The 16,451-nt window shown below is 35.6% G+C and overlaps 1 protein-coding gene across 2 annotated transcripts; it reads right to left on the reverse strand.

Annotated features, from left to right (window-relative positions):
* Positions 1–671: 671 nt before the first annotated feature.
* LOC136034097 (uncharacterized) lies at positions 672–16,234 on the reverse strand. Of its 2 annotated transcripts, none has more exons than XM_065715223.1 (3): positions 16,129–16,234; positions 3,782–4,229; positions 672–1,116 (listed from the first exon to the last, which is right to left on the reverse strand). In XM_065715223.1, exons 2-3 carry the CDS (start codon positions 4,161–4,163, stop codon positions 1,094–1,096), a joined length of 405 nt encoding a protein of 134 aa, XP_065571295.1. In that variant the 5' UTR covers positions 4,164–4,229; positions 16,129–16,234; the 3' UTR covers positions 672–1,093. The 2 variants fall into 2 exon arrangements, with proteins under 2 accessions (XP_065571295.1, XP_065571296.1); XM_065715224.1 differs by having other exon boundaries at positions 16,154–16,197.
* Between the last annotated feature and the right edge of the window lie 217 nt (positions 16,235–16,451).

A 16,451-nucleotide genomic window follows, 5' to 3' on the forward strand; every position in this document is an offset into this window, starting at 1 on the left:
TTTTGGCAGAAATTATCTTGGGAACGAGGGAGTGGATTATTTGCAAGGATTTAAAAAATATTTTTTCCATTTACCAAACCCTGAAAAAACACTATAAACGTCATGTCCATTATTTTTTTATAGTTCTTTTTATCTTTTCTTATCATTTTCATTTTCGTTCTTTTTATTTCTTGTCGTTGACAGACATTTGGATGGCTACATCATATCTAATATCACTTGGTATTCCTGAACTAAGTAATTCAAACAATAAAAGGTTGGTTAACCAAAAAAGACTCTGTCCGAACAGAAATGTCAAGGTAATATGCAAAGAAACAAGTATTACTACATTACTAAAAACATTATTAATCTTAAAAGTGAGTCTGCTATTAAGGAAAAGAAGTATTAAAAGTGCTTCGGATATCTGTCACTATCCTCTTTTCCATATTACCTATTAACCCTTTGAGAATGATTGTAATATCTTAAAAGGTACATCCCTCGATCAATTATCAGGGGGAAAAGGGGGATGGGGCTATTAGATTTCCAATACAACTTTTTCTTCAAATAAAGATTCAGAAACCTACATTTCTGTACGATATTTTGTATAGTATTTTACCTTATTAGTGTTCCAACAATTTCTGTTGGAACACTATGAACTATCCCTAGCTCTAAGAACAACAAGCAGTTTGCAAGAATACAAAGAAACAATATTTTATTGATTAAATTTATATTAAAATATAAAATAAAAAATGTTGGTGTATGTTGAGTCAGGAAGAGGTTCTTTGGCAGGAGCAGAGGCCACATAATTGCACAGCTTCAATGAGCAGTAAATTCGTTAGGTGAAGGATGAGCAAAAATTGAAGCAAAATTGATTAAAAAAATTTTTAGGGTTCTATTTTTTTTTAGTAAAATATAAAAAGGGGAGCAAAAAAAAATAAACGCGAATTTTACTGAGATTCTATTTAACTTGAGGTTTAGAACCCTTGTTTTTTTTTATTTAAACTTAAAAATTATAAGAAACCAGTTCTGCTGCACTGTCTTTTTATGTAAAAATAAGCGTCTATACACAAAAAGACGAATGCAACAGAGAACAGGCTTATACAGAGAGTTCCGAAATTTACTGCCCAGCTACTTCATTATCTAGAAAAGAAAAGAAAAGAAAAGTCAATCATTTGCAGACAATAGACAATATGTTTTTCCGTTTAGGGGAGAAACTGTTTTTCCAATCTCGTATCTATAACTTGTGCTTATTCTTCCCATCAAGTTTCCTCCCGATATCTCCACTCTAAGCGTTTTCCAATATTTCCAGTTTCCTGTTTCTGTTTCCCCCCCTCCAACCCTCTATGTCCCCAGATCCGATTCGAATTGAAAACGGAGCATCTGAGACAAAGGATTCTTCTATATCAAGTTTCATTGAGATCCGATCACACATTCGTAAGATAGCTCGATTTCACGTTTTTCAAGAATTCCAAGCTTCCTCCTCCAACTCCCTTCAATGTCACCGGATCTGGTCGGGATTTAATTGAGTTTTAAAGCACAAAATCCTTCTAGATATCAAATTATATTAAGATCTGATCAACCGTTCGTAAGTTACAAATACTTCATTTTTTCTAATTTTCCCAAATCACTCCCCCCCCCAACTCCACCAAAGAGAGCGGATCCGGTCCGGTCATGTCAGTCACCTATCTTGGACTTGTGTGCTTATTCTTTCCACCAAGTTTCATCCTGATCTCTCCACTTTAAGCATTTTCCAAAATTTCCGGTACCCCCTTGCCCCAATGACACTGGATCCGGTCGGGATTTAAAATAATATATCCAAGTTACAAGGTCCTTCTGAATATGAAATTTTATTAAGATCCGATCACTCCTTCTTAAGTTAAAAATACCTAATTTTTCAGAATTAACCCCCCCCCCCAACTCCCCCAAAAAGAGCGGATCCGTTCCAGTTATGTCAATCACGTATCTAGGACTTGTACTTATTTTTCCCACCAAGTTTCATCCCGATCCCTTCACTCTAAGCATTTTCCAAGATTTTAGGTCCCCCACCACCTCAACTCCCCCCAATGTCACCGGATCAGGTCGGGATTTAAAAATATATCTCTGAGACATGATATCCTACAAAAAATCTAATTTCATAAGATCCGATAACTTCTTCGTAAGTTAAAAATAGCCTACCTCATTTTTGTGATTTTTCAGGATTAACCCCCCACCCCCCCCCCCAAACTCCCCCAAAGAGAGCAGGTCCGTTCCAGTTATTTCAATCACGTATCTAGGACTTCTGCTTATTTTTCTGCCAAGTTTCATCCCGATCCGTCCACTCTAGGGGTTTTCCAAGATTTTAGCGCCCCCCCCAACTCCCCTCAATCTCATCAGATCCTGTCAGGATTTTAAAAATGAGCTCTGAGACATGATATTCTTCCAAACATAATATTCCATTAAGATCTGATCACCCGCTCGTAAGTTGAAAATGCTTCATTTTTTCTATTTTATCCAAAATAACCGGCCCCCACTCCCTCCCAGATGATCAAATCGGGGAAACAACTACTTATAATTTAAGCTGGTCCGGCCCCTGATACGCCTGCCAAATTTCATTCGCCTAGCTTATTTGGAAGTGCCTAACTAGCAAATCCCCGACAGACCAACCGACAGAATTTGCGATTTTTATATGTCACTTGGTTAATACCAAGTGGCATAAAAACCTTAAAAAAAAGAACCAAAAGTTGAAGCTTTGTACATATCGTTGTTAGAAATTGGACTAGCTTTAATAATGAAATATCTTTGAACCGCTTGTAGTATGAAAAGACATTAAAATACGTAAACAGCAAAAACTAGTAATTGCAAAACTGTATGAAAGATCAGATTGGTCTTGTCATGTTTGATGTCCTAGGTTCTTCATTTGTCCTCTAGACATTATAATTACTCTCTCTACTAGCTCTACTTACTCTAGGCATTATGAAACTACTTAAAACGCCTTTTGTAAATAGACTAATTACACTTGGCATTTTATACTTAGCTATGTTCCTTTTGAAATGGCGTATGCATCATAGATATAAAAGGGAAACGTTCACTCCATTGGGGGGGGGGGGGGGGTAATATAATTTATTCTCTCAGAATGTAGTTTACTCATAAATATGACATGAATCATATGATTTTTCTTGTCAATCATTTATTTCTTCTGTAATTTTGCCTTCATCATAGACACTTAAAACGATACAACCACTACTGAGGCAAATATGACGTAAATATGCGTTTTGAATGTATTCATAAATATGACGTCACTTAAATAAATATTATTTTTTCCACAATTGAGGCTCTTAATGACTTTTTTCAAACTTCTGACCTATACAGATCGTTTTTTTTAGGCCAGAAATTTCCAGGATAACAATTTTCCCGGAGAAATACTGAGGTTTTTTCGAGAAAAAATAAATAAATGCACAATTATTGCTCACTAATAAAGATAGTGATTAGAAATATAAAAAACAGAGCCAAAGCAGCAAAAAGAAGTCACATTTGGTGTACTTGTTTTGTCCTAGAAATATAGAATTATTAAAAAAGATTTATAGAAAACTAATGTTAAGAGTTGCAAAGAATTATAAAGAAGTCAATTGTTAAACAAGAATTATGAAAACTATTATAAAGAACTATTAATATCATATAAGGAATTAAAAAAGAATAATTACATGATAATTATAAAAAATACTATACAAAATCATTACATAAAAACTACAAAAAGCATGATTACACAGTACTAAAAAATAATTATAGAAAAATAAAAAAAGGCGACAAAGCAAGAAAAAGAACTCACATTTCGTGCACTCAGGTTTTCTTCCAGAAATTTCCACATCTTCATTTATATTGGCACCATTAAAGCTTTGAAAAACTAATTTGACACTATTAACCAGCCGCATTGAATTCCCATTGGCAAGATCTTTCTGAATATTTTTAAATACTTCCTGAATACTTTCTGTATAATTGATGGCTGGTTTGAAAACTAATGACCTTCGACTGGTTTGACCTTCGACTGGAACATCTCGCTTTTCTAAAGGTTTTTCAACAATCCTTATTTTTTTGTTTTTTACACTAGCAGTTGGTACGCTTGTTGAGGAAGTGGCCTCATCAGAAAGTCTCTGAGATGGTTCGGGATAATATATTTTACAATAAGGTTGATGACATGTGAAATTTGCCATACCTCGGAACTGGTTTCTGCATACTTTGCACTCCAGAATAACGTCCCACTGGTCTGACAAGATATGCTGGACCCAAAAAATAAATATATGCATTGGCCACTATATATCCTAACTTGAAAAAAACAAATTTGTGACAACACTACTTATAGCAATTTTTCTTTCTATTGTTCCATCTCTTCTAATTATTTGTCCCTTTGTATTATTATTAAATATCTACAATTCATACATTCATATTTATTCCCACTAAGGAACTAGAATTCACTAGAAAAAGATATGTCCTGTTAATAGACTCAGGGATGTTCGCAAGAGGGGGGTCATTTTCAACACTATACATTCTCACTAGAAAGTACTAAAAGTTGTAACGAAGCTACTTATAGATTTTTTTTTTCTTTTGTTCCATCAGTTCTCCCTTATTGTTTGTCCACTTGTTCTATTTTTCAGCTTTTTGATTCTCCTTTCAATTTCATCTCTCTTCAACCGTTTGCATATTCTGTTGCCCCGTTATTATTATATATATGGCATTCATACATTCACATTTAGCTCAATTAAGGAACTAGAATCCATCTATTTGACTAGAGATACTTTCTCCTATTATTAGACTCAGTGATGTGTGCGAGAGAGACGGGGGGGGGGCACCCCCCCCCAAAAAAAAACCTATGCCCTAGATTTCTTATTCACATAATCAAATAGTTTGTTTTATCATTGACCTCCCCCCCCCAAAAAAAAATATGATAATACTTAAAACAAAAATTAAAGTCTTTTAGAATGAACTTGACCCAATTAGTGGTAAACATTCAAATACGAGTGAGGAATTTCACGAACCAAAGCTGGAGATGAAAACATAATAACATTTAGTGATTATTGTTAATTACTTTGATTCTTATTGTAATAATACGAACATCTCATCTGACAAATAATTTAAAATTCCCAATACTTATACTGAATAAACGCAAAAAAATCTACGTACGTGCCTGATAATACTTAAAACAAAAATCAAATTCCTTTAGAATTAACTCAGTTAGTAGTCCCTGTAACACGAGTGAAAAATTTCATGAATCAAAGCAGGAAATGAAAACTTTATTAGTGATTATTATTAACTTTTTTGAGTCTAATTGTAATAATACAAACATCTTATCTGACAAATAGTTTAAAATTTTGGAACAATTGTTTGACCTTGACGCACCAGACCTGTGGATTTAAAATATGTTAATAGAAAATACAACAATTTTTGTTGTTGGAAGTCTATACACCAAGATTAACTATTTTGATTATTTTAATAATATTTTTTTATTGAATATGTAATTTCACAATGACGAGCAGCACTAGAACAACTTGACATGACTCTAGAAACTCTCACTTGTCTCAGGAACCGGTGACCACATTAAAGAAAAAAAAATAAATAGAGACGAAGACCACACTGCCTTCCCATCACAAACACCAAAAACAAGAAGAACAAAAGGGACTTTCTCAAGACAGTGGGAGACAAATTAGAATGTCTTGAGAAATTCCCTTTTGTTCTTCTTGTTTTTGGTGTTTGCAAACCTATATTGAAAAAAAAATGGTGACTAACTACAGCATGCAACTTCAATTTAGAAGTTTTTCAGAAATTTACTGTTATAAATCAATCTAAAAATAGAACATGCGTTTGCGTCTGCATTTAACCACATTTAATAAGCTGCTTCCACCACCTCTCTTCTTTTCTCTCTCTTCTTGTTTGTCCTACAAAATATACTTTGCACAAAAAAAAAAAAAAAAATACTGTGCTTCCACTCTTTGACTTCGCCCTCCTCCCCTTCAGCATGCAACTACAATTTAGAAGTTCTTTCAGAATTTTATTGTAATAAATCAATCTCAAAATAGAACGTGCGTTTTCTTAGATATCATATCAGTAAGACTAAATACCAGTTTGTTGGAACAAAATTTTGTCATTTAAATATAAAATCAATTCTCAAATTACTCCCTATTTACCAATAAATACTTTCTTTGTTTAACTAGTGGTCTCCGTATCACAGGTTTTTATTAAGTGTAAGTGTTGGCATCTTGGCTTACGTTAATATTCGTCATGTTAATTAGACCAGAATTCGAATGTCCAACTAACAGAATTTCACAGAGAAAACTTAAAACAACATTAAAAATATAAGTAAAATATCAAATAGAGAACATAAAAGAAAACGATTACGATTCATTTTATCAAATCAAATTGAAATTCATTTTTAAACTAAAAATGAAACTTCGGAGTGATCATGCCATGGAAAATCGTCCTTGAATGGTTACAGAACATGCCACGACTGCCCAACACTTTTCTTTTAGCCCTTAAAAATGTCAATGATTTTTTTTGGGGGGAGGGGGCAGATTTCTTTATTGTACCTTTTCATGCATTTGGAAATAAAAAAAAAAGTTTTTTTCACCCTCTCTATCTTTGGGATTTGGAGCCAACCTGGCCGAGTGGGTTGGTGTGCCAGATTCAGGATCCTTTGTCTGAGAGGGCAAGGGTTCGAATCCAAGTGTACCCAATTATTTAGTTTGGGACGGGGGTCAGTGGCGTGACACTGTAAGCTCAGGCAGAGTCCAACCAGTTCTAAATGGGTACCAGGAGAAATCTGGGGAAGGTAAACAGGAAGGGTGTGCAAAAGCACAGGATGGTTGGCCCCCAGCCCCCCCCCCCATTGCACTTCCTGGCAGAAGGACCAAGAAACGGAGATCAGCACCACCGGTGATGACTGTAAAGTCTAATACCGTATTCTTTAACGTTTTACCTATCTTTGGTATACCTTCTAGGATATAAAAGTATATTTTCCTATTTCGTCCTAGCGATTCTTATCTTTTAAGTTTGTAGTGCTATTGATATGCTAAAATAGCTTACTCTAATTGCTCTAAATCTGTCTTACTCTAATAGTTTTAAGACTTGAAAATCATTAGCTGAAGCAATATTTGGAATGCAGCGATAATTAATTTATTAGTGATAACTAAACGTTTTCAACTTGCTTTTTACCTTAAAAACAGTATTTCTAAGTGTTTTCCAAGTTTTAGGTTTCCCCCTCCCAACTCCCAGCCCCCATCACCAGATCCGGTCGGGATTTAAAATAAGAGCTCTAAGACACGATATCCTTCTAAACATCAAATTTCATTGGGATCCGATCACCCGTTCGTAAGTTGAAAATACCTCATTTTTCTAATTTTTAAGAATTACTCCCCCCCCCCACTACCCCAAAGAGAGCGAATCAGTTCCGATTATGTCAATCATGTATCTGGGACTTGCGCTTATTTTTCCCATCAAGTTTCATCCCGATCCCTCCACTTTAAGTGTTTTCCAAGATTTTAGGTTTCCTCCCTCCAACTCCCCCCAATGTCATCAGACTCGGTCGGGATTTAAAATAAGAGCTCTGAGACACAATATCATTCCAAACATCAAATTTCATTAAGATCCAATCACACGCTCATAAGTTAAAAATACTTCATTTTTTCTATTTTTTCCGAATTAACCGGCCCCCACTCCCCCCCAGATGGTCAAATCGGGAAAACGACTATTTCTAATTTAATCTGGTCTGGTCCCTGATGCGCTTGCCAAATTTCATCGTCCTAGCTTACCTGGAAGTGCCTAAAGTAGCAAAACCGGGACTTTAGGTTTTCCTCCTCCAACTCCCCCCAATGTCATCAGATCCGGTCGGGATTTAAAATAAGAGTTCTGAGACACAATATCATTCCAAACATCAAATTTCATTAAGATCCAATCACCCACTCATAAGTTAAAAATACTTCATTTTTTCTATTTTTTGCGAATTAACCGAGCCCTCGCTCCCCCCCCCCCAGATGGTCAAATCGGGAAAACGACTATTTCTAATTTAATCTGGTCCGGTCCCTGATACGCTTGCCAAATTTCATTGTCCTAGCTTACCTGGAAGTGCCTAAAGTAGCAAAACCGGGACCGATAGACAGACCGACAGAATTGGCGATTGCTATATGTCACTTGGTTAATACCAAGTGCCATAAATACAGAAGAGAGAATAATGAAGACTTTTTCCCAAGACAGTGAACGAACAAAATCTATTTGAATGTTTCGGCCCTATAACTAAGGGCTGTCTTCAGCAAAGAAAATAATAAACAATAACACACAATAAAAGTTCTTGGTTAAAAATCCATTGTTAAAATAGCCTAGGCTATTTTATATTTGGACCAATTCGAAAAAATTAGAAAAAATGAGGCATTTGTAACTTAAGAACGGGTGACCGGATCTTAATGAAATTTGATATTTAGAAGGAACTCAGGTCTCAGAGCTCTTGTTTCAAATCCTTACCAGATCTGTTGACATTGGGGGGAGTTGGAGGGGGAAAACAGAAACCCCCCCCCCCAAAAAGAGAGCAGATCCGTTCCAGTTATGTCGATCTCCTATCTAGGACTTGCTTATTTTTCCCACCAAGTTTCATCCCGATCCCACCACTCTAAGCATTTTCCAAGATTTTAGGTTCCGCCCCACCCCCAACTTCCCCTTCACCAGGTCCGGTTGGGATTTAATACAAAAATACCTCATTTTTCTAATTTGTCAGAATTATGCGTGAATGCGTTGCGTTGAATTATGCATTCTGATGCGTTGAATGCGATGGTGTGATTTTCGTTAAGATTCTATGACTTTCCCCCTATTTTCCAAAATAGGTTTTAGGGGGGGGTCCCCCTATTTTCAAAAATAAGACAAATTTTCTCAGGCTAATAACTTTTGATGACGAAGACTAAATTTAATGAAACTTGTATATTTGAAATCAGGATAAAAAGCCGATTCTTTTGATGTATCTTTTAGTATCAAAACTCCATTTTTTAGAGTTTTGTTTTCTATTGAGCTGGGTCGCTTCTTACTACAGTTCTTTACCACGAACTGTTTGACTACCACGAAAAAACTGCCCTTTTTGAATAAAAGTAACAAGCCAAAAAGTTACAAGTAGAAGCTTAAAACGAACAAAAATGATCTCCATTCAACCCATGCGACATGCTACTATTCAAAATTAATTATTGGCCATTTACTGAAAAAGAAAACTAAGAATAACAGTGTGATTCAGAAACCTTAGTTGATAAAGAGATTTATCTTTGCACTTTTCTGTTTCATGTTTCAGTAAAATGCGTATAGTTAATTCTAAAGAGTAGTATATCGCAGAAATTGAATCGTGATCATTTTTGTTCGTTTCGACTTTCAACTTCGCTCTTAACTTTCACTCAAAAACGTAGTTCTTTTCTTGTTAAATATGTGCCTGTTTTAATTTCCAACAGATTAAATGTGCATGTTAGCAAATAGCCTCTTTTGTGCAGAGAGAAGGTTAGAACAAAAGCAGAGAATACGAGATTATAATAATTACGAATCATTTTTAAGTTTACTTTAAGAACAGCTACCAGTTCTGAATCGAGGTAATTAGAATTTGGTTTTGGCCCCAGTTTTCTTGAAAGAAATCATAATTTTTTTTGTAATTTACAGGCTAAAGAGAAATAAAAAAATGAATTTCCTACCAATTTTCATCTTTGGCACCATGCACAAAATAAGAACATTAGAATATAAAAGTTGGACCCACGACCTCTCGCGAACAATTCAAGACCTATCTTGAACCAAGATAGACCTATCTTGCACCAAGAAATCAATGGAAAGCCTACTTCATGATAAAGCTGTTGCAAGATCCTTAAATTATGAACTTATAAGTTTCCGTCTGATAAACATTAAATAGTACTATTGTAATAAACTAAACCAACCAAAGCATTTTTTTTCCTTCTTTTTTCAACTATTCCACTGTATAGGAAGCGGGAAGACGTTCCGGCTGGTAATACGAAGGGCTTTAATCATCAGCAGCTCTTGCCATTTGCCTTGGAGTTGGACTTTAATTTACCCTAGGTTGTTTTAAAACATATCGTCAGTAAAATTGCTTTCTACTTGTTTTCTGATTGGCATGAATTTGAAACCATATTCTTGTTTCACAGTCGTGGTCTTGATTGATGATGAGGAGAGTATAAATCCTACTTTGACACTATTCGCAGAAAAAAGCAAGAGCGTAAGACTTGAACTCGAAACCCCACATTTCGTAATCTAGGTCCAGAGCAATATACCATTGTGAAATAAGGCATTGCGTAAGCATAGCAATAAATTTATAACATGATGGACATTAGACAATTTGATGGAAATGTCTATCCACTGCATCTGGAACCATTCTAACCAATTAATCGAACTCATATTTATACCATAGAATCCCCTTAGGAATACCTTAGTAAATAGAGTTTACCCAGCCTCATAGCTCTACACGTTCTGGAAACTAATCCTATGATTCCCTAAGGACACAGAGAAAAAAAAATGATACACAATTGTGCGGACAATTTTCTGAATTTGGAGAAGAAAGGCTATAAACATCCAATGAAAAGTTTTTGAACATGGCAATTTCTAGATCTGAGGCCATTTTCCAGAGATTTCAGGTTTTTTTGTTTTTTTCAAAATTTCGAAACTACACATTACAGTCGAGTTAAAAGTGAATTAAAGTTACCACTCCTGGATTTCTTTTAGTTGAGCATTTTTAAAGAACAAATTTTTGTTAAAAATTTTCGGTTTCTATGGCCCAAAGATTGTTCTTTATTAGGTTGGTTTTACTACCGCAACAGTGACATATGGATTATGAGCGTAAGGGTTCGTTATCAAAGGCTACTTTGGTGAAGTTATTAGCCCATCTTGCAAGCTTAGAAAAAGCTCCAGTAATTCATATCTAAAAAAAACATAAACAAAAAAGCCTAGAGGCTGAAGTGACTTCAGAGATAAAGGGCGTCAAGTCATATCATCCATCATTATCAATCTCATAATCGTGTGAAAATCTCATATAATACCAGGATTTGTTCAGACACTAATTCGACTAAGGAAAAGACTAGATAACATATTTAGGAGTTACATGTGGGGTATGTACAAATTATAATTTATTGACTGCGTTTCGGTTTATTGAGAATCCACAAGTTTTTGGATAGTACATTTTTGGCCAAAGAAAGAAACATAATGACTGATGAAATCCAAAGACAAACGAACAAGGCACTTAAGAAAACGGAACAATAACAAAATAAAATAATAGATCAAACTGTCAATAGGATGACAGTTTTTGAAAGCCTTTTTGAAGTTTCTGAAGCAACAACTGGTCATCTAAAAATTTCTAAGTTACATTTAGTGAAAATATAAAGTGTGTGCATGTGGGGCGGGGTATGCACCCTCCAATCACTCTCAATCTTAAAAAGGCACTAGAACTTCTGATTACCAATTCAATGAGCCCTCTCTGAAATTTATACAATCACCCTTTCTATATAAACCTTATATGCTCCTGGGCATAAGTTACAACCCTTGCCCTTAGGACTGTTGAGGGGGAGAGGTGTCTTCCTCAAACACATAATTTCCAGATCTTTCAACTATGTTGAACAAAATAATTATGTCAAAATTTTGATTGTTACCCATCAAAAGAATTGAGTCTGACTTTCAAAAGGGGGGCCTCAAAAGAAAAAAAGAAATCCAACAAAAATAACACCATTGGTTCAACATGACAACAACCTTTACTGTGAAGGTTTCAAACTCCCATCAACAACAAGAGCTAAGAGCTCATATGACACTTGTGACGAGGCGAGAAGAGCTAAGAGCCAAGAGATCATACGGTATGAGCTCTAACAAAATTCTATGAATCAATAGATTGATTTAAAAAGGAAAATAAGAGGCTTAATGCCGGTCAACATTTAAAATAAGAGCTCTGAGTCACAAAGTCCTTCTAAATATCAAAATTCATTAAGATCCGATCACCCACTCGTAAGTTATAAATACCTAGTTTTTTCTAATTTTTCCTCTCCCTTTTGCCCCCCAGATGGTCGAATCTGGGAAAACGACTTTATCAAATAAAATTGTGCAGCTCCCTGACACGCCTGCCAATTTTCATCGCCCTAGCACGTCTAGAAGCACCGAACTCGCCAAATCACTGAACCCCTCCCCCCAACTCCCCCAAAGAGAGCAAATCCAGTACAATTCTGTCAATCACGTATCAAGGACATTTGTTTATTCTATCCACCAAGCTCAATCCCGATTCCTCCACTCTAAGTGTTTTTCCAATATTTCCCCCTCCAAGTCCCCCCAATGTCAAAAGATCTGGTCGGGATTTGAAATAAGAGCTCTGAGACATGAATTCCTTCTAAAAATCAAATTTCATTACGATCCGATCATCTTTTCGTAAGATATAAATACCCCAATTTTCATGTTTTCCAAGAATTCCGGTTTCCCCCTCCACCTCCCCCGAATGTCACAGGATCTGGTCGGAATTTGAAATTATAACTTTAAAGCACAAGATCCTTCTAAATATCAAATTTCATTAAGATCTGGTCACCCTTTCGTAACTTACAAATACCTCAATTTTCAAAATTACCCCCCCCCACCCCAATTCCACCAAAGAGAGCAGATCCAGTCCAGTTATGTCAGTCACGTATCTTAGACAGGTTTCTATTCTTCCCATCCAGTTTCATCCTGAGCTCACTGCTTTAAGTATTTTCTAAGATTTCCAGCCCCCCCCCCCAATTACGCTTGATCCGGTTGAGATTTAAAATAAGATATTTGAGTTACGAGGTCCTTCTAAATATGAAGTTTCATGAAGATCCGATCACTCCCTTGTAAGTTAAAAATACGTCATTTCTTATTTTTCAGAATTACCCCCCCCGCAATTGAGCGGATCCGTTCCAATTATGTAAATCACGTTTGCAAGACTTCTGCTTAATTTTTCCAACCAAGATTCATCCCAATCCCTCCAATCTAAGCGTTTTCCATCATTTTAGGTTTCCCCGCCCCAAACTTCCCCCAATGTCACCAGATCCGGTTAGGATTTAAAACAAGAGCTTTCAGACACGATATCCTTCTAAACATCAAATTTCATTGAGATTCAATCACCTGTTCGTAAGTTGAAAATACCTCATTCTTTCTAATTTTTAAGAATTACTCCCCCCCCCCCCCAACTACCCCAAAGAGAGCGAATCAGTTCTGATTATGTCAATCATGTATCTAAGACTTGCGGTTATTTTTCCCATCAAGTTTCATCCCGATCCCTCCACTTTGTGTTTTCCAAGATTTTAGGTTTCCCCCCCTCCATTCCCCCCAATGTCATCAGATCCGGTCGGGATTTAAAATAAGAGCTCTGAGACACAATATCATTCCAAACATCAAATTTCATTAAGATCCAATCACCCGCTCATAAGTTAAAATACTTCATTTTTTTCTTTTTTTTCAAATTAACCGGCTCCTACTCCCCCCCCCCAGATGGTCAAATCGGGAAAACGACTATTTCTAATTTAATCTGGTCCGGTCTCTGATACACTTGCTAACTTTCATCATCCTAGCTTACCTGGAAGTGCCTAAAATAGCAAAACCAGGACTTTAGGTTTTCCCCCTCCAACTCCCCCCAATGTCATCAGATCCGGTCGGGATTTAAAATAAGAGCTCTGAGACAAAATATCATTCCAAACATAAAATTTCATTAAGATCCAATCACCCACTCATAAGTTAAAAATACTTCATTTTTTCTATTTTTTGCGAATTAACCGGCCCCCCACTCCCCCCTCCAGATGGTCAAATCAGGAAAACGACTATTTCTAATTTAATCTGGTCCGGTCCCTGATACGCTTGCCAAATTTCGTTGTCCTAGCTTACCTGGAAGTGCCTAAAGTAGCAAAACCAGGACTGACAGACAGACCGACAGAATTGGTATAATGAGATAAAGAAGGGAAATTGGAGTGACACACCGTTTGGTCTCCAAACTTAACTGAAACCATTGTTTTTGCAGTCCATTACCTGTTCTATTAGTAATCAGATTATATCAGCATTTTCCTTGTTAACATAAGGAATCAATAACATAGGCTACTTAGCTTATCAAACAAGCAGCCAAAAGTTAAGCCAATAGAAAAGAGGTTTTCAGCCTAAAAGTACCCAAAAAAAGCAGAAGAATTATCCATCAATCAGAGACTTTGATCATGTGCAAATACTTTGTTGTTTACTAAGCTACAATTTTTTTGAGGGATGCCACTCATAAAGTGGGGACAGAGTTTACCACCAAGTCCCTACTCTTGTAGGTCCCCAACAGGGTCAAGGTCCCTTTCCAGAGGTTATTGTCTATAGGTCTGGATCTTATACCCTGTTTTCCAAATTCACAACTTTATTCAATTGAAATATATGAAGTTTCAAAGATTAAGACATTTTCTAAATTTAGAAAAAAAAACCATTGATGTGGCTTAAAATTTTACTCACTAAAATTCTAGTTTAGCTTTTTTCTATCTTGGAAAGCGGTTAGTGTATGAAAATGCAACTTTCAGGGATTGGTCTAAAGACTAAAGTAAATTCTAGGGAAGGTGTTTTGATGTACCCACCACTTCTTCTTCTCTCTCTAGAGGGCCCTGACCTTTAAAATTTTGTTATATAAAAGTAAACCCTGGCAAAATAGATCTTCAGCTTAAATGAAATACAACAAAACTGTATTCAGCTTCACAACTTTACTCAATCTCAATTTAAGAGGTTTTAAAGAGCCACAAATACATTTCCTAAATTTAGAAGTAACCTGCTGATATGGCTTAAAATTCTACTCTAACAACAGGAATTGCATTTACAGAACAAAAATCAGAGAAAAAGAAATTGATAACTAAAAATTAAGGCAAAATGTTATTTTTTTAAAGTTTCAAAATGTCTACCATTGCAAGTTCCATGTTGCCTACCTGTCAAGTAGGCAAATTTTAAAGGCTTAGAAATCAGATGAGGGTGAACATGGAAGCTTAGCAATACCTTTTCAGAGTAGTATTGGTAAAATTCTAGTTAATTGACTTCCTGCTATCTCAGAAAGGGTTAAGGTTAGGAAAATGAAACTTTCAGGGATGAATCTACAGGCTAAAGTGCATTCCAGGAAGGTATTTGGAATCAACTACCTCCACTCCTTCTCCCTCTAGAGGGCCCTGACATTTGATGACCTTTTAAAATAGGCCTATGTGTGTTATAAAAGTGAGACCTCGGAAAATAAATCTTCTGCTTATTTGAAGTACAACAAAATTGTTTTCAGCTCCATAACTTTGCTCAATTCCATTTTATAAGTTTTAAAGATATGCAAACACATTTCCAAAATTTTTAACAAAAAAACTTAGGCTAGATATGGCTCAAAATTCTACTTGAATAAAAGGAATTGCATTTACAGAACTAAAGACAGAGAAAAAGCAATTAGTAACTGAAAATTAAGGTAAAATGTTGTTTTGTCAAAATTTCAACAGGTATAGACCTGTCATAGGCAAATTTCAGGGCCCTCTAGAGGGAGCAGCAGTGGAGGTGGATACTTTAAAAAAACCTTCCCAGGACATACTTTAGCCTGTAGACCATCCCTGAAAGTTTCATTTTCCTAACCTAAACCCTTTCTGAGATAGCAAGAAGTCAATTAACTAGAATTTTACCTATTTTATTCACCTTGAATTCACTACTGAAAGTATCATTTTCCTCACCTAAACCCTTTCTGAGTTAGCAAGAAGTCAATTAACTAGAATTTTACCTATTTTATTCACCTTGAATTCACTACTGAAAGTTTTATTTTCCTAAAATAGCCCCTTTCCAAGATAGCAACAGTAGCTTCAATAGGATTTTACCATTTTGCTCCAAATAAAGGAATTACAATATCAAAGTAAAAGCAGAGAACAGGAAATTAAAAACTGAAGTTTCAGCTATAATTTGCTTTAGTCCTTATTCTAATCTAGGTAGGCTATAGACCTATCAAGTAGGCTATATTATTTTATTCGTGGTGTTTTGTTCTGAGCATGTTTTACATGTTCAGCATTTTGAACTGATCAACGAAAAAGTAAGAAAAAAAAACAGTGCAACAACGCACGAAGGTTTAAAGTAGCGTCTGGAAAACCATAATTATAAAACTTCAACTATTCAAAATCCTTCAGAACACTCAATTATGAATGATACACTTACAAAAAAAAATGATTAAAGAGGATACTTATGAAAGTAATCCATGGCCATTGCTGCTCCGGGTAATTTGGCTTTATGATGAAAATGAAGAAGTGATTGCATCATTTTGTAAAATAAGTAGCTGAAAATTTAGCCGAATGCAATAGAAACAGGCTGAAGACAGAATACAAATTGCTATCCTAAAAATTGGAAGAAAGAACCTGATGCTTGCATCCGTATGCAAAGGGATATAAAAATATCAATAAATACTCCATTTCTCGCAACTTCATAAAAAAGCTTTGATAATTCTTATGTTCTTTGTCAGGCCCGGTGGCCATTTTTATTAT

This window comes from Artemia franciscana, chromosome 12 (assembly GCF_032884065.1).
Source record: "Artemia franciscana chromosome 12, ASM3288406v1, whole genome shotgun sequence".
NCBI classification, from domain to species: Eukaryota; Metazoa; Arthropoda; class Branchiopoda; order Anostraca; family Artemiidae; genus Artemia; species Artemia franciscana.